Source organism: Equus caballus, chromosome 5, assembly GCF_041296265.1.
Source record: "Equus caballus isolate H_3958 breed thoroughbred chromosome 5, TB-T2T, whole genome shotgun sequence".
Taxonomy (NCBI): Eukaryota; Metazoa; Chordata; class Mammalia; order Perissodactyla; family Equidae; genus Equus; species Equus caballus.
This window is the reverse complement of record NC_091688.1, coordinates 84,514,877-84,538,388: the sequence shown is the minus strand read 5'-3', so window position 1 is coordinate 84,538,388 and position 23,512 is coordinate 84,514,877. Positions and strand designations below refer to the sequence as shown.

At 39.2% G+C, this 23,512-nt stretch overlaps 1 protein-coding gene across 19 annotated transcripts in view; it reads right to left on the bottom strand.

Moving 5' to 3' along the window:
- SSX2IP (SSX family member 2 interacting protein) overlaps positions 1 to 23,512 on the bottom strand; it is a 50,313-nt gene that overhangs the window by 5,017 nt on the left and 21,784 nt on the right. For 6 of the 19 annotated variants that reach the window (XM_023641760.2, XM_070267413.1, XM_070267409.1 and 3 more), the window contains 9 exons: positions 19,197 to 19,307; positions 17,216 to 17,351; positions 15,247 to 15,322; positions 14,988 to 15,165; positions 11,526 to 11,676; positions 10,007 to 10,143; positions 9,488 to 9,658; positions 2,269 to 2,383; positions 1,662 to 1,827 (listed from right to left, as the gene is read on the bottom strand). In XM_023641760.2, the coding sequence (XP_023497528.1) occupies positions 1,662 to 1,827; positions 2,269 to 2,383; positions 9,488 to 9,658; positions 10,007 to 10,143; positions 11,526 to 11,676; positions 14,988 to 15,165; positions 15,247 to 15,322; positions 17,216 to 17,351; positions 19,197 to 19,307 (1,241 nt within the window). Of the gene's footprint in view, positions 1 to 1,661; positions 1,828 to 2,268; positions 2,384 to 9,487; positions 9,662 to 10,006; positions 10,144 to 11,525; positions 11,677 to 14,987; positions 15,178 to 15,246; positions 15,323 to 17,215; positions 17,352 to 19,196; positions 19,308 to 23,512 lie in introns of all 19 variants that reach the window. The other 13 variants (XM_023641757.2, XM_070267411.1, XM_070267407.1 and 10 more) reach the window with 3 other exon arrangements.

Sequence of the window (23,512 nt, the reverse complement as noted above, 5' to 3'; positions counted from 1 at the left end):
CTATATAGATAGTTCGGATTGGTCAAAATTAAGGGTTTAATAACATTTTGTGTAAGAAAATACTCTGAGCTTAGAATATCTTTTGATTATAAATGAACTTTGACCCTATGAGTCAATCTATTTGCAAAACTGCAAAATATATCCCAAATTCAAGCATTTCTATCCTCGTGTTATGACCCTGGTCCAAATTACCATCCTCTCTCACCTCAACTCCACTCATGCCTCCTTCTGGATGTCCTGGCTTATATTACTGGCTCCTACAATCTGTTTCCACATAATAATTTTTTTAAAACTCTGATTTTTTTTCACACTCCTGCTTAAAAGTCTGCAATGCTTTCCCATCGCCCTAGAACACTATCTCACCTACAAATAGACTAAAATGTTTTATCAATGAAATCTCAAGTGTGTGCGGGGTTATATATGAATACCACTGTCACAAGTCGATGCCTGCTGAACCTGGATGATGGGTACACAGGGGTTCATGACCTTATTCTCTCCACATCTGTATATACTTGAACTTTCACAAAGTTTTAACCCCCGTCTCCTCACCCAGGGCCTGTAGGACATGGCCCCCGCCCACCCCCTACCCTGACTTCTCCCTTTGTGGTCTTGCTCACTAAGCACACTCACCATCCACAAACTGCCAGTGTTCCAGCTCAGGGGCCCTACACTTCCTCAGAGGGCTCTTCCCCAGCTCTCTTTTGCCCGCTCGAAGTTTACTTTGAGTCCTAATCTTTTTGAAAGTCAACTATAGTGTTTCGTCCTTTTCAAAAGCTTCATATTTTTGTTTTCAAGTTCACCTATTTAACAATTCTTGGTCCAAGGGCTAGCTGGCTTCTTCAACACTTGGCTCCACACCAGTCTCTCACAACCGCAGGCCAAGTGTGCAGCAGCCCGACTCCCGCTTTCTGAGGCGCCTGCCAGCCCGCAGGCCCCCAGGCCCGGCTCCTACTCAAGAGGAAGAGACCACCACACGTGCCAATGTAGTCTGACGCTCTTTTCTGTCCCTCTCTCTATCTACTTAGTTCAAATGAAATCTTACAATAGGCTCTGACATACAGCATTGATATTATACTTGAGAACATGATTTAACAACTTGAGACAGAGGAAAATACCCAAATGAGGCAATTAATAGCAATATGGGTTTCCTGGGGGTGAAGGGCCACTTTTTTTACCCTGTCATTCTTGGGCACATATCCTCCTCAACAGTGAAGATGAGAAGGCTTTTTAGAGTTCTTTGCCCTTCAACATCAGGAAAATGGGCATCAAAAGAAACTCTGAAATAAGTACTCTTCAAAAACTGTCAAAACAGTATCCTTCTATTTAATAAAAGTATAAATTACTCAAAATATTAAGTGATTCCTGTAAATAAGACTACATTTTAAGTTGTATTTCAGGTGTGAAATAAAAGGAATCACATTACATGATCCAGGTCCCATAAGACAGGAACCATCTACCTTGTTCACTATCATATTCCAGCACCCAGCAGGTGTGTGTATATACAGACACCCGAGAAACATTAGTAAAATGAATGCCTTGATCTACTGAATTCCTCTCCAAAACCCCTCCGGTTCCTGACACTACCGACGTGCCGACTTTCCTCAGCGACACAACTCTAGCGATTTTCCAAATATGTGAGAAGACCATCCAGAGACCAATACCTATGTTCAGACACACAGGAACGTGTCTGGCAAAAGTCTGAAGTAGAAGGAGAAGCGGGAAGAGATTTCGTAAGTTTGGATGTGCAAGCTGGAGACCCGTTAGACACACTGTGAGGCTTCTTCTGCTGTGGCCTCGAGTGTACTGTAAGATTGTCCCGATCAGAACCTGTTTAAAAAAAAAAGGCAGTACACACAGTGAGGTATTAAATATAGTGAAGGTAACTAACTAGGATGCTTCATTCGCGGTTCTGAGGGAGGTATGAGATGGAACCAACTAATCTGAGCATCCACTCTAGCCCGATGACTCACGTCTAGCTAATCTGGTGATCTTTGTTATGCATATTTCACATTTAGAAGGATGTAGGTTTAAAAGTATTTCCAGACCGAATTTTCAAAAACTTGATATTATTACATTAACAACAAAAGTTGTTTCTGGTATGAATAGTCCTCCTGTCATTCCCATTGTGACTACAGCAAATAAAATATTAAAGTTGATTTTTTAGTTCCAATTAGAGAACACTTACTGGTGATCTCAAGTTTTACATTAATAATTTACAGTATTTTATTTACATGCATTTTCAGATTGAAGAGTTTATGAAGTACTCACTTCCTGAGAAGGCACTGAAAAGTTTCACATTTTCTGAGTTCTGGTGGTCAAAGGTAGTCATATTTAAAAACTGTTGCTTTAACCAACTGGCTCTTTCTTCTTCAAATGCCTTTCTCTACCATAACAAGCAAACCAGAGAAACACTGATCAATATTTCAACATTCACAGAGTTGCCATTTCACATGATTTCTCTAGCTATTTGTGTGTGCTTTCTGGCTATCAGATATATTTCTGAAGTCAAATGAATTAACCTAGAAAACTAAGAAAAATTTAAGAAAATTATGCTTCAATAAAAATTCACCCTTTTCACCTAATAAACCAACTAATCCCTATTTTCATATCAATTCTGAACACATTCAAATGAAAAATGCACTAAAATATAGCATATTAGCAGAACTTTTAAATGTACAGAATCTTAACATAACTTTTGAACATAGAGAACATTGTAAATATAAAACTACAAACAACAGAAAAATACCCCACTGTAATCATTCGAAAAAAAGGAGATATGGCTTCATCAAGCATGGCTCTCATCCTCCAACCATCTAGCAGCGAGAGCAGCCACCACCACTGATCCACGAGAGGGCACATGCCACACCTTCCCCTGCTGAACAGCTGACGAACCCTGAACTAAACTCTCCCGCACCCACCGAGTGTCTCATCCCTCCTTCCCATCCTTCACTGACCCTACCGCCCCCAGTGACCACAGGCAGACGGATTCTCATGCAGTGAGCTGGGAGTGGCACACAAAGGAGCAAGAGTGGCTCTTGGAGCAGGTAGGGGATATTGCTCAGAAGCAGAAGTGACCCCATAAGAGGAGAAAATACTGGTGCAAACTGTTTTTGTTTCCTGAGGAAGATAGCTAATGATGAAACAGACTTCCATAACTGTGGAGAAAATCCATGTCAGCCACTTAAAATAACCAACATATGGTCTTTCATTCATAAATATTAACACAAAATCATGCATTACCAGAATTTGAAGAAAACTAATAGTGTAAGAGAAAAAAGACCAAGATAAATAAAGAGAACTGACCATGGATAACAGTTCAAGATAGAAGAAATCTTTTTTAAAAACTGTAACATAAATTATTAGATTTATGAACATCTATAAAATAATATAGTGCTATACAAAGAAAAATAAAAAGACATTAGAAAATTTAAAAGATAAATTCTGAAATAAAAACTCAGTGGATGAAATGAATAATAAAACTGACCCTGCTGAATACCAGGCTGGTGATGAACAGGACACAGGTAAGAGAAGATCCCCAAATTCACAAGATAAAGTCAATCTATAGATTTAGTCACAAGGCCAAACTGTCTAACAGAAGTTACAGAATGTGAGAGAAGTCAAAGAAGGACAAAAATACAGAATGGAAGAACATATCCCCATATTGAAGAAAAGTGTCTTCAGGCTACAAGAAGCTACCTACATGTATACTGGTAACATTTTGGAACTTTAAGAATACAAAATTCCAAAAGCTTCCAGAGAAGGGGAAAAAATAAAACAAGGTATCTACAAAGTAATGTAGATTATATTATAATCAGGCTTCTCATTAACAAAATCAAACACTAGAAGAAATGGAATAACAAAGTTTTGAGGGAAAAAGTTGAAACCTAAATTTCATATCCAGCCAAACCAATCAAGTATGAATATATTTTTTGGATATTCCAGAATTCAGAATATTTTTCACTCACACACTACTAATGAAAAAATTACTAAGAAGGTAATACAGCAAAGTGAAAAGGGAAGCCAAGAAAGAATAACATGAGAAATAAGAAAAATAGCAGCTGAATCTGATTCAGGAAATCATAAAGGAAGTTATGAAGAAAGTGAAAGAATTCACGACATAGTGATACTTGGAAGATTCTCTTCCAAGTGACAAAGGCTTAATAACAGAATATTTTCTATGTGTCCAAACATATTCCCTGGTTATAGAATGAATAATACTTACATAATCGTGATGTTACCAACGTTTTTTCCTGGTCTTCAATTTTTATGTCTCAACCTTAGACAAAGTACTTACACCTGGATTACATTACAGGACAGAATCTACACGTGATAACACTGGACAGTGAAATATATCATCACAGACAAAGACAAGGAAGCCAAAGTGGAGCAAGGCAAGTCTAGGAATGTCTGCAGCTTTCACTGAGGGATAAACTGATACTGTCTGAAGGTGGGTAAACATGAAGTGGAAGCATTAAACATTTTACTTAAAGTATAAAAGGTCAACCAGAAGAAACGGCTTTTTAAAAAGTAGTTTAAAAAAGTAATAATATTACGAAAATCAGATGGAGATGTGGAAGAGTGTAGATGGCAAGTGTGATAAGGACACTAAATGCCTTATCTTTCAGAGTGGTAATCAAGAGACTGGTATCAAGAAAAACAGGTCAGAGTGAGCACTTCCCCTAGACTCTCCCCTCTAAGATACGGCAGAAAGGACATTCATAAACCAACAGAGGACATTCACACAACACAAAAGACGTCTGAGAGACCCACGCATCACGCGTCTGAAGGTGGAGGTGCTGCACCCCCCAGAGGATGTAAAAGGAGGAAGGGGAATCTCTGCTCCCTCCTGAATGGCAGCAACCCCGGGACCAGGAATAGCTCTGAGAGTAGAGGGGGGAGGGGTGGCCCTCTGTGGGAACATCTTTGCTCTCCAAGTTCCCTCACAGTCCTAGGGAAAGCCCCACACCAAGACTAAGCTATTGTGGGGGTGTCTCCATCAAGCCACCACCCCAGACGAGCAGAGAGGGCAGAGCAAGAAGCCCCTGGGATCATGTAAGTGAAAGAAAGTGCCACTCCCCCTGCCCGGCACTCCAGCTCAGCCTGTTGGCCAGAGCACCCTCGCAGATACAAAAGCAGCAGCCGTAAGTCAGCGAGCCACAGATCCCAGCAGACAGAATACACAGCTCAAGTACACGTGGAACATTCTCAAGGACAGACCGTATGTTGAGAAATAAGGCAAGCCTCGATAAATTTAAGACTGAAATCATATCAAACACCTTTTCCAACCATGATGCTAGGAAACTAGAAATCAACTGTAAGAAAAAAGCCAGGAAAGTAACAAATATGTAGAAACTAAACAACATGCTACTGAACAACCAATGGATCATTGAAGAAATTAAAGAAGAAATACAAAAATAATCTTGAGACAAATAAGAGTGAAAATACACCATACCAACTCATATGGGATGCAGCAAAAGTTGTCCTAACAGGGAAATTCTTAGCAATACAGGCTCACCTTAACAAATTGAGAAAAATCTCAAATAAGCAATCTTAAACTAGACCTAACAGAATTAGAAAAAGAACAACAAAGCCCAAAATCAGCAGAAGAAGGGAAATAATAAATATTAGAGGATAAATAAACGAAATTGAAACAAACAAAAAATCCAGTAGAAAGGATCAATGAAACAAAGTTTATCTTCTCAAAGAAGCAGCTCTAAATTGACAAACCCTTAGCCAACTCACTAAGAAAAAAAGAGAGAAGGCTTAAATAAATAAAATTAAAAATGAAAGAGGAGCAATTACAACAGATACCACAGAAATACAAAGGATTATAAGAGAATACTATGAAAAACTATATGCTAACAAACTGGACAATCTAGAAGATACGGATAAATTCTTAGACTCATACAACCTCCCAAACTGAACCAAGAAGAAAGAGAGAATCTGAAACTTCCCCAAAAATAAAGTCCAGAACCAGATGGCTGCTCTGGAGAATTCTACCAAACATTCAAAGAAGATTTAACACCTATCCTTCTCAAACTATTCCAAAAAACTGAGGAAGATGGAACACTTCCTAACACATTCTACAAGGCCAACATCACCCTGATCCCAAAGACAGACAAGGACAACACAAGAAAGGAAACTTACAGGCCAATACCGCTGATGAACATAGATGCAAAAATCCTCAAATTATTGGCAAATTGAATACAGCAATACATTAACCATGATCAAGTGGGATTTATACCAGGGACACAGGGATGGCTCAACATCTGCAAATCAATGTGATACACCACATTAATAAAATGAGATATAAAAAACTACATGATCATCTCAATAGACACAGACAAAGCATTTGACAAGATCCAACATCCATTTATGATAAAAACTCTCAATAAAATGGGTATAAAAAGGAAAGTACCTCAACATAATAAAGGCCACATACGACAAACCCACAGCCAACATCATACTCAATGGGGAAAAACTGAAGGCCATTCCACTGAGAACAGGAATAAGGCAAGGGCACCAACTCTGACCACTCTTACTCAACATAGTACCAGAGGTTTTGGCCAGAGCAATTAGGCAAGAAAAAGAAATAAAAGGAGTCCAAATAGGCAATGAAGAAATGAAACTTTTGCTGTTTGCAGACAACATTATTTTATATATAGAAAACTCAAAAGAATCCATCAGAAAACTATTAGAAATAATCAACAAGTACAGCCAAGTTGCAGGGTACAAAATCAACTTACAAAAATCAGTTGCATTTCCATACCCTAATGATGAACTAACAGAAAGAGAACTCAAGAATACAATCCCATTTACAATTGTAGAAAAGGCATAAAATATCTAGGAATAAATTTAACCAAGGAGGTGAAGGACATACAATGAAAAGTATAAAACATTATTGAGAGAAATTGATGATGACATAAAGAAATGGAAAGATATTCCATGCACATGGATTGGAAGAATAAATATAGTTAAAATGTCCATACTACCTAAAGCAATCTACATATTCAATACAATCTCAATCAGAATCCCAATGGCATTCTTCACAGAAATATAACAAAGAATCCTAAAATTCATATGGGGCAACAAAAGGCCCCAAATAGCTAAAGCAATCCTGAGAAAAAAAGAACAAAGTTGGAGGAATCACAATCCCTGACTTCAAAATAAACTACAAAGCTAGAGTAATCAAAAGAGCATGGTACTGGTACAAAAAGAGACAAACAGATCAATGGAACAGAACTGAAGGCCCAGAAATAAAACCACACATCTATGGACAGCTAATCTTTGACAAAGGAGCCAAGAACATACAATGGAGAAAGGAAAGTCTCTTCAATAAATGGTTTTGGGAAAACTGGACAGCCACTTGCAAAGAATGAAAGTAGACCATTATCTTTCACCATACACAAAAATTAAGTCAAAATGGATCAAAGACTTGAAGGTAAGACTGAAACCACAAAACTCCTAGAAGAAAATATAGGCTGTACACTCTTTGACATTGGTCTGAGAAGGATCTTTTCGAATACCATGTCTACTCAGGTAAGGGAAACAAAAGAAAACATAAACAAGTGGGACTTCATCAGAACAAAGAGCTCCTCAAGGCAAAGGAAACCAAGAACAAAACGAAAAGGCAACCCACCAACTAGGAGAAAACATTTACAAACCCTGTGTCCGACAAAGGGTTCATCTCCAAAATACACAAAGGACTCACATAAGTGAACAACAAAAAAACAAACAACCCGATCAAAAAATGGCCAGAGGATACGAACCGACATTTTTCCAAAGAAGACATACATATGGCCAATAGGCACATGACAAAATGTTTAACATCACTGATTACCAGGGAAATGCAAATCAAAACTACACTAAGATATCACCTTACACCTCTTAGAATGGCTATAATCACTAAGACAAAAAATAGGATGTGGAGAAAAGGAAACTCTCATACACTGCTGGTGGTAATGTAAACTGGTGCAGCCATTATGGAAGACACTATGGAGATTTCTCAACAAATTAAAAATGGAAATACCACATGACTTGGCTATCCCACTATTGGGTACTTATCAAAAGAACATGAAATCAACAATTCAGAGACTTATGCACCCCTATGTTCATTGCAGCATTATTCACCACAGCCAAGACATGGAAGCAACCCAAGTACCCAGTGACTGATGATTGGGTAAAGAAGATGTGGTGTGTGTGTATGTATATATATATACATACACACACACACACACACACACACACACAATGGAATACAACTCAGTCATAAAAAAGACAATATTGTGCCATTTGCAACAACATGGGTGGACCATGAGGCTATCATGTTAAGTGAAACAATCCAGAGTGAGAAAGAAAAACAACACATCATTTCACTCATGTGTGGAAGATAAACAGACAGATGGACAAAGAGAACAATTTAGTGGTTACCAGAGGGGAAGGAGGTTGGGGTGGGCACAAGGGGTGAAGGAGTGCATTTATACGGTGAGTGACAAAAATAATGTACAAGTGAAATTTCAAAAAAACAAAGTAAATAAATGAAAAAAATAAAGAAAAAAGAAACACAGGTTGGACTAACGCTAAAATAGTACTTTCCAGAACAAAAAAAGAAATTTCTAACAGTGGTTACCTCTGAGGAATGAAACTGGAAATAAGAATGGAGGCTATTTTCTCACTTTCTATCTTTTTGTTAGGGTTGAGTTTACTTTTTAAACCATGTTCAGACATTACTTTTGAAAGGGAAACATGTAGGTAATACACTGATAACTAAAAAAGCAAGCTGCTGGGGCTGGCCCCGTGGCCGAGTGGTTAAGTTTGCATGCTCTGCTGCGGTGGCCCAGGGTTCGGGTCCTGGGCGCGGACATGGCACCGCTCATTAGGCCATGTTGAGGCAGAGTCCCACGTGCCACAACTAGAAGGACCCACAACTAAAATATACAACTATGTACTGGGGGGATTTGGGGAGCAAAAAGCAGGAAAAAAAAAAACCCAGCAAGCTGCAGAAGTGTATACACGACAATCCAAACTGTTCACTGGGAAGGAATACATACATCCTGGGTGAGGGACATGGCGACGGGCATGGACTCTTACTTTGTACTATACTTTGTTTTTTCTTAAACATCAAACATGCTCTTGGCTGCACTGTTTTCTGACACTACACCTAGCAACAGTGGGTAGACGACAGATGCCTGAAAGCTCTCTGGTATGAAGCGAAACACTTATCAGTAGAAAGCCAATCCCAAAGGGAATGAATGCTTATAGGTATTTTTTTCAAAAAAATGTTCAAGTCCCAAATCTCGTAAAGATTTCCACAGTTCATGTGCTTAGCACCCCTCCTATTTCAAGTTACGAATGAGATCACTGGTAAAATTCTTCAGAAAAAAATAGGTAGCAAAAAAACAATGAAAAGCAGAACTTAGATGCATTCTACTGAGACCTCCCCATGATTCTCGAAAGCTCTACGGGGAAAGCGAATTGTCTAAAATACCTCCAATCCTAGCCGAATAGCGGCTTCTGTAAAGCTTCGTCTCTCTTTCTCAAAATTCTTTTTTTGCTCTTTAAATAAGGACCATTCTTCTTTGAGGCGTTCCTTTTCTTCCAACAAATAGCAGTCTCGCAGCAGTGAAGTGGTATCATCATCACACGCAGTAGCAAGCTGCTGCTATTAAATTTAAAACATAGTCAGTTCCAGAGGGTCCCGGCACCACTCCAACAACGTGACATGAAAGCAAGGGAAGGCAGGTCGAACTTTAGGGGAAGGACAGAAATGAGGAAGAATCAGAAAGCCCACTGAGGAGTCCCATTTCCCAAAAGCTCCTACTCTAAGTAAAGCGCAGCCTAAGGAATGGCACGAGATCCATCTGTTAGCAAGCAGAGAACTTAGTTTGGATCAGAAAAATGTCAAATACTACAGATCTTATGAAATAAAGGAATAAAAGTCTAGTGAGAATCAGTAAAATTCTGGCCCTTCTCAGGGGAACAGCTCTGAAAGGTAACTAACATTTACCTGTAGAAGCTGCTGCTGGGTTTTAATCATCTCTTTACACTGCTGAATTTCTAACTCGAGCTTCTCAGTTTCTTGCTCATGGTCTTGTCGTGAGATTACATCTTCATCATTAAAACCTTCTAGGTGTACCTTTGAAACTAACACAAAACCAGTAATTTCACATAAGTATTACAGCTACCATCTGGTTTACGGTGTTTGGGGACATATATTTAAAAATCAAGGCTCCTAGAACTTTTATCTTTCTGGAATCTCATAGGTTTTCTAAAAGGCAGTTATTTCCTTTGCCCTTTAAAAATTTCATCAACTATAAGAAAATTAAATTTATATTCTTTTAACATGGAAAAATTTTAAAAAGCAAAGCAGCTATAAGGATTTCATGACAACTATAAATTCGTACTATTTTTGTATTCAGTGATATCCTTACAAATACTCTACTGTCAATATTTCTAGTCTATTTATTCAAAATTATGTCCTAATTAAAAATGGACAATCTACATTCACAGAAGAGAAAAACAGTTTTCATAAACCACATTCTTTTGACACTTCTTCAAACATCAACACAGTGCTACCAATCTTGCTCTCTGGTATTAAAACAAAAGTGAAGTGGAAACATACTTGCTATTTACTAATACACAATGATGACTGAAATCCATAAAATCCCAAGTAAATTAATTTTAGTACTATAATCACTTTTTGCTGACTGCTCTTTACTATTGAAGATAACTGGCAGAGAGTGTGATTGTTGACAATTTAGAACAAATTTTCTTTAAGTAGACTTCATTTACTGAGCAGAAACCTTCATTTTCTTGATTTAAAAGTATGCAAACTTTAACAAATATAAAATATTAAGGATATAGTCATCAACTTAGCTATATCTCTATCTACAATGACAGGAAATGGGATCTAAAATGATACACTGTTAAGTGAAAAAAGCACAGTGCAGAAAAAATACATAATACTCAATTTTTGTTTTTTATATATTTTAAAATAAATATTTTGCAAATGCATAGAGAAAAGTCTAGAAAGATATGCACAACACTGTTAAGTGTTATGTTCACGATATAGAGACCTGAATGTTCTACTTTATGCGTTTCTTAATTGATACAAAAGCATTGAACATCTATTATTTTGAAAATAATTTAGAAATGGGGAACTTAGGAATATGCAAATATCTAAGAATAAGCAAAAAGTTTGTATTTATACCACATTATAATTAATATTTCTTGATTCCCAAGATTCAGCAAGGGCTTGGTTTGCTTTATTCAACCGTACACTGTGCTCAGAGCAGATGGATACACGAGTCCTCTTTTCAGAGAAAGACACTCTGTGAGCAAAGTGCATCTTCTCAGCGAGGTTCAAACCTCACATCTAGGAGGACGCAGACTCTTGCTTTTCAAACCACCACCCTGAGCTAAAAGTACTTCAAGTCTGAGCCCATAACGTGGCTTTCCCAGCAACTGAAAATGAAGAGTTCACTGAGCATCAGAACCCACTTGAAATGCATTTAGGCAGAAGTTACCTTGGTTATCAAGTTTTTCTACGTGACTTTTCAAAATTCTCCACTGTTTCCTGATGCTGTTTGTAAGCTGCTCTCTCACAGTTTCACAGGAAAGGTCCCACATACTCTCTCTATTCAGTTCCCCAGCATCTTCCTCAACATCAGAGAGAACCTATGAGAGACGAAAAGGAAAGACCAGTATCTTAAAATGGCTTTAGATACTGAAGCAGTAGTAATCAGACTGATTGTCAGATATACTTAGTGAAATCCTTTCTGTGCTCTATCTTAAGCATACATGACCGAGTACTTAACATAAATATCTTGAGAAAAAGCAACTAATATTGAAGACAGAAATTCCCCAATTCAGGTCTCTTCAAACCCGAATTTGAATCCGAATAAAGTTAGTGACAAGAGTCATGAGGCTGTGAGAGGAGAGTTATTCACTACATGTCCAATGTTGTATGAGATGCTTTCCACATGTTAATGAATCCTCAAATCATGTCCCAAAGTGGGGAAACTGAGGCTGAGAGGAGTAACCTGCCCAATGTCACACAGCCAAGAGGAAAAACTAAGACAAAGTTAGACCAACTTGTCTCCAATCTTAGGCTGCTTAAATAACCCTATGAAATAAACTCCAAAGAAAAAAGCAACTATTAGTCCTATTTTTCTCATATAATTTTTTTATAAAACTCATGACTATTTTTCTTTGTATTCTACCAAGACATTAAATCATAGGGAAACTTTACTGATATATGAGCATACAGAACCAAAGCAGGATAAAGAACATAGGCAAACAATGTGATAATAATCTGCATCTACATAACAGTCCTAATTTGTTACCAACATCCAGGAAAGTGGACAGATATACTTTACTAACTTGAACAATAAATATCTTGCTGGGGAAAAAAAGAAGATGAAAAGAAAGAAGAGTCGACTAACTGCTCCCACATGTAGACCCAGCAGGAACGAGGGCGGCTGAGTGTGAAGAACTGTATCGACAGTCTGAGGTCAGTGATGGGCTGGGAGGGGTCAAAGCCTCCCAGAAGCAGCAGGTCCCGGAAGGCCCAGGGTGCGGCTGTGACTCTGGGCCTTGCCAATCAGTCCTCTGGAGCTACTTGCCAGTGACTCCTCCAGGAGCTACACCTCCTCTTCCATATATTTTAGGGCATACCAGAATACTACAAATCCATTATTTAAAAAAATTAACAATAATTGCTGCACATTTCCCAGATTGAATGAAACTCTAAAACCACAAAATGAAAACAAAAAAATCCATTTAACTTGAATTTGGGGTATCTATTTTGGCTACAATGAAGAAAACAAAATAATAAATAAATGAAACTTGGATGCTACCTAGACATTCCAAGATTACATCTTATTCCTCTTGCTAAAATGCTCCAAAGTTTTTCCTTAAAAGAAAAGAATGGTTGAATTACTTAAATTTCAAAAGAAAAAGGATCTAGAAAAATGGATCTTTTAAAAAGAGGAAATATACTTAAGAGATTATTATTTCTCCAAACTTAAACATTTGAATTGTGAAGAATTATACAGGATACTGCCACCAGGATACTAATGGGGAAGGGGGAAATTTAACTATCTGAGAAAGAGCGCTTGATTTTCTACCCACTTTGGAGCTTGGTGACAGCTGGGCCCAAAACTGAAGAAACACATGAGTAACAGAACTATGCTAACCCTGGAGAGGTATCGGTGAATGTTAAGAGCTGACCAAAGTGACAGACTTGGGGGGTTAAGGTTAACTAAATATAAGAGGTCAAGCAGGCCCCAAACTGGAGAGTTTTTTAAAGAAGATAAAAAAAAAAAAGGCAAGGAGTTGGGATGGGCTTATCAGTTGGAGTGATTTGTGATACCACAAAATAAATAATCTAAAATAAAGGTTTAAAAAACAAGTTCTGGTGACTTGCTGGTAATTAGCATTTTCCATTAACACTGTTATTTTCAGATTTTAGTCACTAACGTGAACTTGCTTGAATCTGGAATTTAAACTTATATGCAAAGCAATTAAGTTAAAAGGAATTTTTACCACTATGTGACTTGTTTTCTTCAGACCTCTGCACATACTACTGCCCCCCTGCATCAATGCTTTCTACCTCAAAAACATCAACTTCTTATTATTTTTTGTGTGTGAGGAAGATTCGCCCTGAGCTAACATCCATTGCCAATCCTCATCTTTTTTGCTTAAGGAAGATTAGCCCTGAGATAACATCTGTGCCATCTTCCTCTACTTTGTAGTGAGACACCTCCACAGCACGGCTGATAAGTGGAGTTGGTCTGCACCCGGGATCTAAACCCACGAACCCTGGGCCGCTGAAGCGGAGCACACACAACTTTAATCACTCGGTCACAGGGCCGGCCCCCTGACTTATTTTTTAAGAGCTAACTCAAATGTCACTTTCTCTGTGATGCCTTCTTTAAGTGCTTTGTTTTACACGTTGCAGCACCCTATTATAGCTCTGACATGTGTAATAATTCACTTTTCTACATGCCTGTCTCTCCCCAAAAAGAGCTTCTTGAGGGATGCAATGGACTAAACATCTATTCCCTCAAAATTCCTATATTGAAATCCTAACCCTCTATGTGATGGTATTAGGAGGTGGGACCTTTGGCAGGTGATTTGGTCATGAGAGGGGAGCCCTGATCAATGGGACCAGTGCTCCTATAAAAGGGACCAGTGAGCTCTCTTGCCCTCTTTCTGCCATGTGAGGATATAACAAGAAGTCAGCAATCTGCAGCCAAGAAGAGGGCCCTCACCAGACACCGCATCTGCTGGCAACCTGATTTTGGACTTCTGGGCTCCAAAACTGTGAGAAAGAAACTTCTGTTGTTAATAAGCCCCCCAGTCTGTGGTACTTTGTTACAGCAGCCCAAACAAAGACAAGGGAAAAAGTCAAGTCTATTTAGCTTTTCCTTTCCAAGGACTAGAACATAATGTACATTCAATAAATTTATGGACTGAATAATTACTTCGTTTCCAAAGTTAACCAAAGTTTCACTCTCTGAAAAGTAGAGCCTGCTTAAGTACATGGAAGTTAAATATTTAAAGGATATATCTGGCACAGTGGTTAAAAGCATGAGGTCTGGAGGAAGACAGACTTAGAGCAAACCCTGGAAGACTGTCATGTGTGAACCCGGGCCAACTACTGTGCCTCAGGTTCCTTCATCGATAAAATGGGAATAGTTACAGTATCAAACGTATCAAATTACTATAAGAACAAAATGTGACCACGTGTATAAAGTGCTTATCACAGTGCCTGGCACTGATTAATTACCCAGAAAATTGCCATCATGTCCCACAGCATGTCTGGAAACACACAGGGACACTTCCCAATGGTCACAGTGACTGGAGCACAGCAGTGAGTGTCCTGTCCAAACACCAGCGGTGTCCCCACTGGGAACACCTAGCTAGTGTTTCAATGTTCGGACCCACAACCCCAAGAATGCATTAGAGAGGAAAGGGCCACTTACAGTTCCTGTACCATCATCTGCTCTTTCTCTAGGTTTCTGCTTTTGGGGAGAAAGAAGAGAAATCATTTCCTTTTTCATTTGCTGAAGAACCTTCTTAAGTTCAGCATTTTCCATTAGGATTTGTTTCTGGCGATATTCATAATCATTCAAGAGAATTTTATACATTTCATCTTCATTCCTGAGAAAGAAACTGTCAGTATGAAAATGCAGCATAGAAAGAAAAGTCGGCTTAAATTTCTCAGTTTCAACTGGTCCTTACCTGGCTTCCGTTTTACCAGTCCTCCAGGAGCCTCTTTTTCCATCAGCTCTCCCCACATAATTTAAAACCTCCATAGCTACAAACACAAACACACACAACATCAGTTCTTACCGTACACGTCTGGGTGTTCAAAACTACTACACTCTATGACACATTAGGGACAGAAGTCAACCTGGGGTAAACATTAGGATTTGGGCTCAAACAGCCCAGGTTTCAGGTTCCAGCTCCATCACTTATAAGCACTGTGATCTTGGCAAGTTGTTTAACTGCCAAGCCTGTTTCTTCATCGATACCATGGGAACAATGAAAGCATCTATCAAAGAACTGTGGTGAAGAGTAAAAGAAACGTTAAAGCACGCAACACAGGAAGTACTTAATAAATATAACCATTATCAATCTTACCACCAGCGGTTGGCAAACCAAGGCCTGCGGGCGGCTGCCTGATTTTGTCAGAACACAGCCTCACCATTTGTTTATATGTTGTCCACGGCTACTTTTGGGCTACAACAGCAGAGATGAATAGTTGTGACAAAGACCACAAACCTGATAATATTCACTACCTGGACCTTCACAGGAAAAGTCTGCCAAGCCCTGTACTGTCACCATCATCCTGACAATGCCAATGTCTCCTCTGCCCCAGGAGGAGATGGAAACAGTTGTCGTGAGCAGGAAATAAGATGCGTAAGTTACTGTAATTTTAAAGCTAAAATTAAGCTTTATAATTTTAAAGATCTTTAATTTTAAAGATAAAATCGTTATGCGACTATCCCTTCCAACTGGGTCTGGCCTGGGAAACAGCCAGACCCCCGTAAAGTAAGAGCTCGGTTACCAGAGCTAAATCTTTAATAAACTTCCCTAACTAGGTGTTACATTTTATACTTCCAGCATTTCACCCTGCTCTTTAACTTTGTTATTTCCTTCATGAATGAACACAAGATTAACCAGCCTTAAAAACCAATAGGTGTCCAAGGGAAGTTTACTACTTAGTCCTTCAGGATGTCTAAAGATTTCCATCAATGCCTTAATTGCTTAACACACCTTTCATTTTTCAATAATTTTTAAAATAAAATACTCCACTTACTGCAACAGCTCTGCGGTACAGGGTGAGAGTGGTGCAGTCTCCACTGAGCTGCGGGCTGACAGCAGGCAGAGCCCACCACGTGGCGGCCTGAGACACCTGCTCATCAGCTGCCGCATCAGCGAGTCCAAGGTCGGTTTGGGAAGAGACAGTTCAGGGTCTCCCTGGACAATGTGGGTTAGAGGACAACCACTCTCTGAGTCAACGCTCGGATTTCCTGTTCCCTGACTCTTATGAAGCCGGCAAAACTCTATCCGTGTTGCTCTACTTCTGTGCGTGTGTAGTCCTACTGCTTAATCTATGCTATTTACTTGAAATTATGCACATGCTTGGATCACATAAGTTGTGAATTAATTTTCAGAAGAGAAATATTAGAAAAAAGTATACCATAGGCACAAACACAAGCATAACTTTCACAGTCCATCCTTTTGACTAGTTGTTTCAAAAAGGCACAGCTAAACTTATTTAAAGGAACTCAAACTGACATAAACGATTTGGTCTCATGAACAATTTTATGAAGTTAACTCTAAAATCACACTTGTTTTGATACTCAGAAACCAATCCTGACTTTTAATATGGTTAGTTCTTTGCTGTGGAAGACTAGAGTGTCCTCTGGCTTAGCTTTTCTCTATAGATTAATCCGACACCTGTCACATTAAAAAAATGTGCAATTCTTATATCCAACTAATGAAACAAAGTAAAACTACTATTTTTCACTCATCAGCTGTCTCAATTTCTAGTTTATATGGGGATACACCATCTAAAAACAATTGGATGAAGCATGAAAATAACGCTTCCTGAGTTATTGTGCTCAATGCCTTTACGTTTATTTCTTAGCATCATATCAGCTTCAGTATTGCCTTTCCTCTATCTTAGCCAGCTGCTTCTTACCTATTTTTTTATCCTTCTTGTTCATAACAAGCTGATGTAGACGCTCCTTTAGCTTATTATATTCACGCTCTTTTCTCTTCATATCATGATTATACTGAGTAGCTCGACTTGCAATGATATTTTGTAATTTCTGCACCTGAAAAAAGCATTTTCTATCAAATGAGTCCCTTTAGGATTGATAAAACCAGTTAAAATTGACAAATTCAAAAGAGAAAAGAAGTCCTAGCATTCGCCTCCCGACAAAAGTTTTAAAATCTAGAATTATTCTGCCTTCTCCATAACCATTAGAAATCCCTCTTTAAAACAGCATTAAATGAACCACATAAAGTTTTTATTTTTTAATTCTGAAATTTCCAGAGCTGCTTTCTAAATTATCTTCTACATCTTTCACCCTACATATAGACTCTGCTCATTGAGAAACCAGAAACTCTTACGGAAGTATTCAAGTGATTAAAGCACCATTTGAGACAAGCAGAATTCGTCAGGTCATTGGGAGTGACTGCCTGATACTCCTGACTTGAATCACTCCATTCCTTATCAATCTGTGACAAGGCAAATCAGCCACGGCATACGGCAGCAGGTAAACAGGTTCGTTTTTCTCTGATCGTAAACAGTTCTCAAACTACAGTAAGCCCAGTTCTCAAATTAGAGTAAGTCCAAACAGCCGAGAGAAGGGGGTTCGCACACATGCTGAGTGCACGCCTGGCACTACCGCTCAGTGTTGTACCCACCATGGCTTCCCAGCAGCCCCTCACAGGAAGTACGTTCTCTTCATACAGACAACCTTACTCTCTGCTGGAGATGATCATGTTTAACCAAATCCTTACTAAAGATGAACTATATTCAAACCATTTATGTGTAATCAACAAATCAAGTCAAAATTTTCTGTGAAATAACTCAAGGAAATGTATAAGCAACCTTGCAGTTTAGTTAAGACTTCATTACCCACTTACTAAATATATGACTGAATAAATATGGTAAAACAAATCTGTCTAAACCACGATAAGGTCCTGAAAGAAATACGCTCCCCTAAAAGTCTTGAATTATAGTTAAAACAACATACACAACACTGAAAATAAGTATTGTATTTTTACAGTTATCACATGGTCAGGGAGCAAACTGCAGAGTAATAATGACATAATGGTTTCTTCTTACATAAATTTAGAAATAATAATTTCAAATGCATTAACTCCATAGGTGTCAATATTAAGTAACCACTAAAGCAGAAATGTGATTATAATTATAAGGTCTTTAGCCTTAGAAATGAGATTTTTAATGTCAATTGCTTTTTTTTTTTTTTTAACAATAGCTCTTGTGCCATTTAATCGAGTAATTAATTGACTGGATGAACAATGTCAATATTTAACATAGTGCAAGAGGAGGCAGGCCAGATATTAAGTACGGCAGAGAATGAAAGATCTGCATTTAAGGCACCCTTGTGGCTGAGAAAAAGTGACAATGCATGTTAGTCTAGGATGGACAGTAAAGAACACTGCTTGTCACAAGCTATGGACTAATATACTAAGCGAAATGGGTCCACTCGGGGCAGAGGGAGGCCAGAGTTCTTGACCTCTCAGTTAAATAGATACAGTACTGTACACAGAGGTCCATCATACCAATTTGACACAGGATGAATAAATGGTTCCTTTTTTTTGAGGAAGATTAGCCCTGAGCTAACATCTGCAGCCAATCCTCCTCTTTTTGCTGAGGAAGACTGGCCCTGAGCTATAATCTGTGCCCATCTTCCTCCACTTTATATATGGGACACCTGCCACAGCATGACTTGATAAGTGGTGCGTAGGTCCGTACCCAAGATCCGAACCGGCAAAGCCCAGGCTGCCAAAGCATAACGTGCGAACTTAACTGCTGCACCACTGGGCCGGCCTCAGTTCTTTCTTATTTTGAAGAGGCTCTTATGGTCACCTCGAATTACAAACAAACAAATTCACTTAAACTTTATCTGCAACAACTGACAACTCACCTCATCTTTTTCATTTTTCAGTAGCTGATGCAAATTCCGGTTCTTGCATTGTAACTGTCTGTCTCTTTCCTGAAGCCCAATCATTTCTCTCCTGGAGGTTTCCAGTTGTTCCTAAAACATTCACATGCAATTTTGATTAAAATTAACATAGGATTCAGAGCAACTGGATTCTTTAAAGGTTAGTAAAAACAATTCACACATACTAGGGTTTGTTAGCTAAAACTGAGGTTTAATATCACACAAAATGTTTATTTAAAGCAACTATTATAAAGCTCAGTACTATAAAGTTACAAAATTTACTTAAATTTTATTTTCTCCCCAAAGCCCCCCAGTACATAGTTGTATATCCTAGTTGTAAGTCCTAGTTCTTCTATGTTGGATGCCGCCACAGTATGGCTTGATGAGCAGTGTATAGGTCTGTGCTCAGGATCCAAACCAGCAAATTCTGGGCTGCTGAAGTGGAGCACATGAACCTAACCACAATGACACCAGGCCAGCCCCTACTTAAATTTAAATACCAAATTTTTTAATGTATATACAAAAGAGCTTCAAAGCGGATCCTTTGAAAGGCACTTGACTTATCCCAGTGATGCTGCCCTTGGACATTTAAATTTTTTTTATTTTTTTTGCTGAGGAAGATTAGCCCTGAGCTAACATCTGTGCCAATCTGCCTCCACTTTATATGTGGGTCACTGCCACAGTGTGGTTGATGAGCGGTGTAGGTCTGTGCCTAAGATCCAAACCTGCAAACCTGGGCCACCACAGGGAGTGCACCAAACTTAACCACTAGGCCGCAGGGCTGGCCCTTTTAAAATATTTTTTAACAATTCTATAGCACACTCTTTGAGAAACAGCCAAGAGTGACTCGGAGCTAAGTCTGAAGATGGCTAACCAAGCAAAGTGGCAACCCTTCACGGGAAAAAGAGCGAGGTGATAGCCCAATGCCAGTTCTCCTTTGCAGGCAGTCAATTCTCTGAAGACTTTTCCTAGAGAGGAATGGGAGCACCCCTGGGATTGGTGTGGGATAAAATGCTCACTTCTAATTCCTTCCACACATTCCCTTAGGAACTGTCCCAAGCTCTGCTTGAGGCCACTGAAATATTTTTTAAATCCTCTTATCTTTATAAAATATAAAAGTCACTCAAGTTATGTCATAACTGACCACAAACAACAACTTACGCAATCTCTGTAACAATGGATCTCAAAACGATACAGAAAATTTAGGCCTATAACTTGGACAACTCTAAGGTTGTCAGAATTTTTGCCACCCTCTTCTTTGGAGTGTTTAAAACTTCCTATCGTGCCAGACCATTTGGCATGGCTAAGTTGTTTTTTTTTTTTAAAAGATTTTATTTTTCATTTTTCTCCCAAAGCCCCCCCATGCATTGTTGCGTATTTTTTTAGTTGTGGTTCCTTCTAGTTGTGGCATGTGGGACACCACCTCAGCGTGGCCTGATGAGTGGTACCATATCCATGCCCAGGATTCGAACCAGCAAAACCCTGGGCTGCCAGAGTGGAGCACGTGAACTGAACCACTCGGCCATGGGGCCGGCGCCTGGCATGGCTACACTTAAAAGGCACTCAGCCAGCTGATATGCCCCACATGTCAAATCAGAGATTCCCTCCAAGTGATTATCAACGCGTCACTCGACCTCATCATCATCCCTGCAAACCTCAACACTCCCTTCCTGCATTTATCTCAGTGAATCATACCATCAGCCTCAGTAAACTCAAGACATAGACTCAGACAGTATCTTAAATTAATGACTTTCTCATTCTCCAAATTCAACTTTTCATAAAATTCTACTCATTCTACGTCTTAAGTTTTTTTTCACATCTCACTCTTACTATCTCCACTGGCACTACTTTAGTTCAAGTCCAAAACCTCTCTGGCCTGGGCAACTGCTAAGGCCTGCTGACAGCTGTTCTGTCCACCAGCGTTCTGAGCCCCCTACCTTCATCCCAAATACAAATCTGCACCTGCCCCTAAGACTTCCCCACCCCACTGCTGGAGCGATATTTACATCATGCCTTCCTCCTGTTTACATTCCTCGGGGCCTCCGGGTTTCTGTACAATGCCTTTCACATCATCTGAAGCCTGGGTCCCAGCCTCACCTCTTACCACTCTTCATCATATACCATATACCTCACCCCTATGGAGCTATTTGCTGTCACCTGAAAGTAAATGCTCTCTCATACCTCCATGCTTTTATACAGGTTACACGCTCTGCTTACAATGTCTTTTCCAAACATTGGCAAATTTCTACTCATTCCTCAAATCTCAGATCAAGTGTTACCTCTCTGTGAAGCTTTCCCTGACCACACCAAGAACAATTAACAAAGTAAATAATCATGGTTCACTGTGCCTCCTTCCACTGGACTACAGTCTCCTTGCAAGCAGGGACTGGGTTTCATTCATCTTTGAAACCCAGTGCCAGGGCTGGCCCCGTGGCTGAGTGGTTAAGTTCATGCGCTCCGCTTCAGTGGCCTGGGGTTCGCCGGTTCAGATCCTGGGCACAGACCTACACACTGCTCATCAGGCCATGCTGTGGTGGTGTCTCAGAACTAGAATGACCTACAACTAGGATATACAACTACGTACTGGGGCTTTGGGGAGGGAGAAAAAAAAAAAAGAGGAAGATTGGCAATGGATGTTAGTGCAGAGCCAATCTTCCTCACCAAAAAGAGTGATTTTGCTTCCATTAAAGAAACCCAGCGCCTAGCACATAAATACTCAATAAATTTTGCTCAACAAATTGAATGAATCATATGCTAGTTCTAGAAACTCTTCAGGGATAGATCAGCAACTTTCCCCATTAAACACACATTTCTGTCCACAGAAAAATACGTGACTTTGATCCAGATCAAACCCCAAATTAGAAGATATTCTGGAAAATACTTTATTCTCTGGGCAGTCCTAATAAGCAATCACTCCGTAGAGGAGAGGCTCAGCAGCCCAGATTAGCAAGATCACTATCTAATTATTCACCAGCTACTTATGAGAACTTGGCCAAGGGTTCACAGATGTAAAAAGTTTTAATGCAGAATTATTGCCTTTTAGGGTTTACAACTCTGGGTCAGTCTAATTCATAAGACCTTCCATAAGTCTCTCTGATTAAGATTAAAGTATTATCCACAACTCAGTCTTTTTATAAGCCTAGAGGGTACCAACTATCCCCTCTAGCTCACCACAGTTCCCCCGTCAGCCAAGATACACAGTCGGATAAGCTCTACCTCTTAAACATACAGGATGTACAAAAACTTAAAAATACTACTAAAGATAAACCTACTGTTATCATTGTCGATGAGCTCAGAAGACAACATAAAATAGCATTAGGCAATGACACGTGGCACATCTGGTGGGCAGATGTGCTGAGGAGCTAAGATGCCCCTCAACCAACCCCCAAATGTTCCCAGTGTTCACATACAGGCCGCCTCTAGGCCACTTCTTTGCTGTCGACTTCCCATAAGAAGATTTTAAAATATTACACTGAGAGATCTATTATGCAATAGAGTTCAAAGATTCGAGATGCTGAGCGGGGTTTTTTTGTTTTTTTATATTGTTGTTACCTGTTCTTGGAGGGAGCTGGTGGGAGAGGATAACAAGGAAGAAAAATAAGTGGAGAGGCATGGACCAACAGGTGAAAAACTAACAGGAAGTTCATCTCCTGAGAGTATGCTGATTCAAAGGCTATTTTCGTAGATAAGGCAACCCAGCGTGGATAATACGCTTTTGTCTTGATGATATTATTCATAACATACAATCATAAGTCCCTACTGTACCACCGTTTTGAACACCTTCTTCCCTCTCCTTCTCAAATGAGTAAAAAAAAATTTTTTTAAAAAGGAAAACAAAGAATGAAAGCAAAGCAGAAGCCAGCAACAGATGTTCTATCATTTAAGGCAGCAGATCAATGGGCTGTGAAAAATATTTCCTTTGTTCAGAGAAACAAGCAAGTTCATGAAAGCATTCCTCGACGGTCTTCTCTGGAGCCCCAGGGACCTCCACGAGTCACAAGTTATCTGTCCTGCTTTCATTACTGAGCTTCAGCAACTCTGGCACAGATGCCCTCAAGAATATTCTTCTTGGCTGTTTGCAGATGACATGATCTTATATAGAAAACCCCGAAAATCCATCGGAAAACCAATAGAAACAATTAACAACTACAGTAAAGTTTCAGGGTACAGAATCAACTTAGAAAAATCAGTTGCTTTTTTATACTCTAATAACAAACTTACAGGAAGAGAACTCAAGAATACAATCGCATTTACAATCACAACTAAAAGAATACAGTACCTAGGAATAAATTTAACCA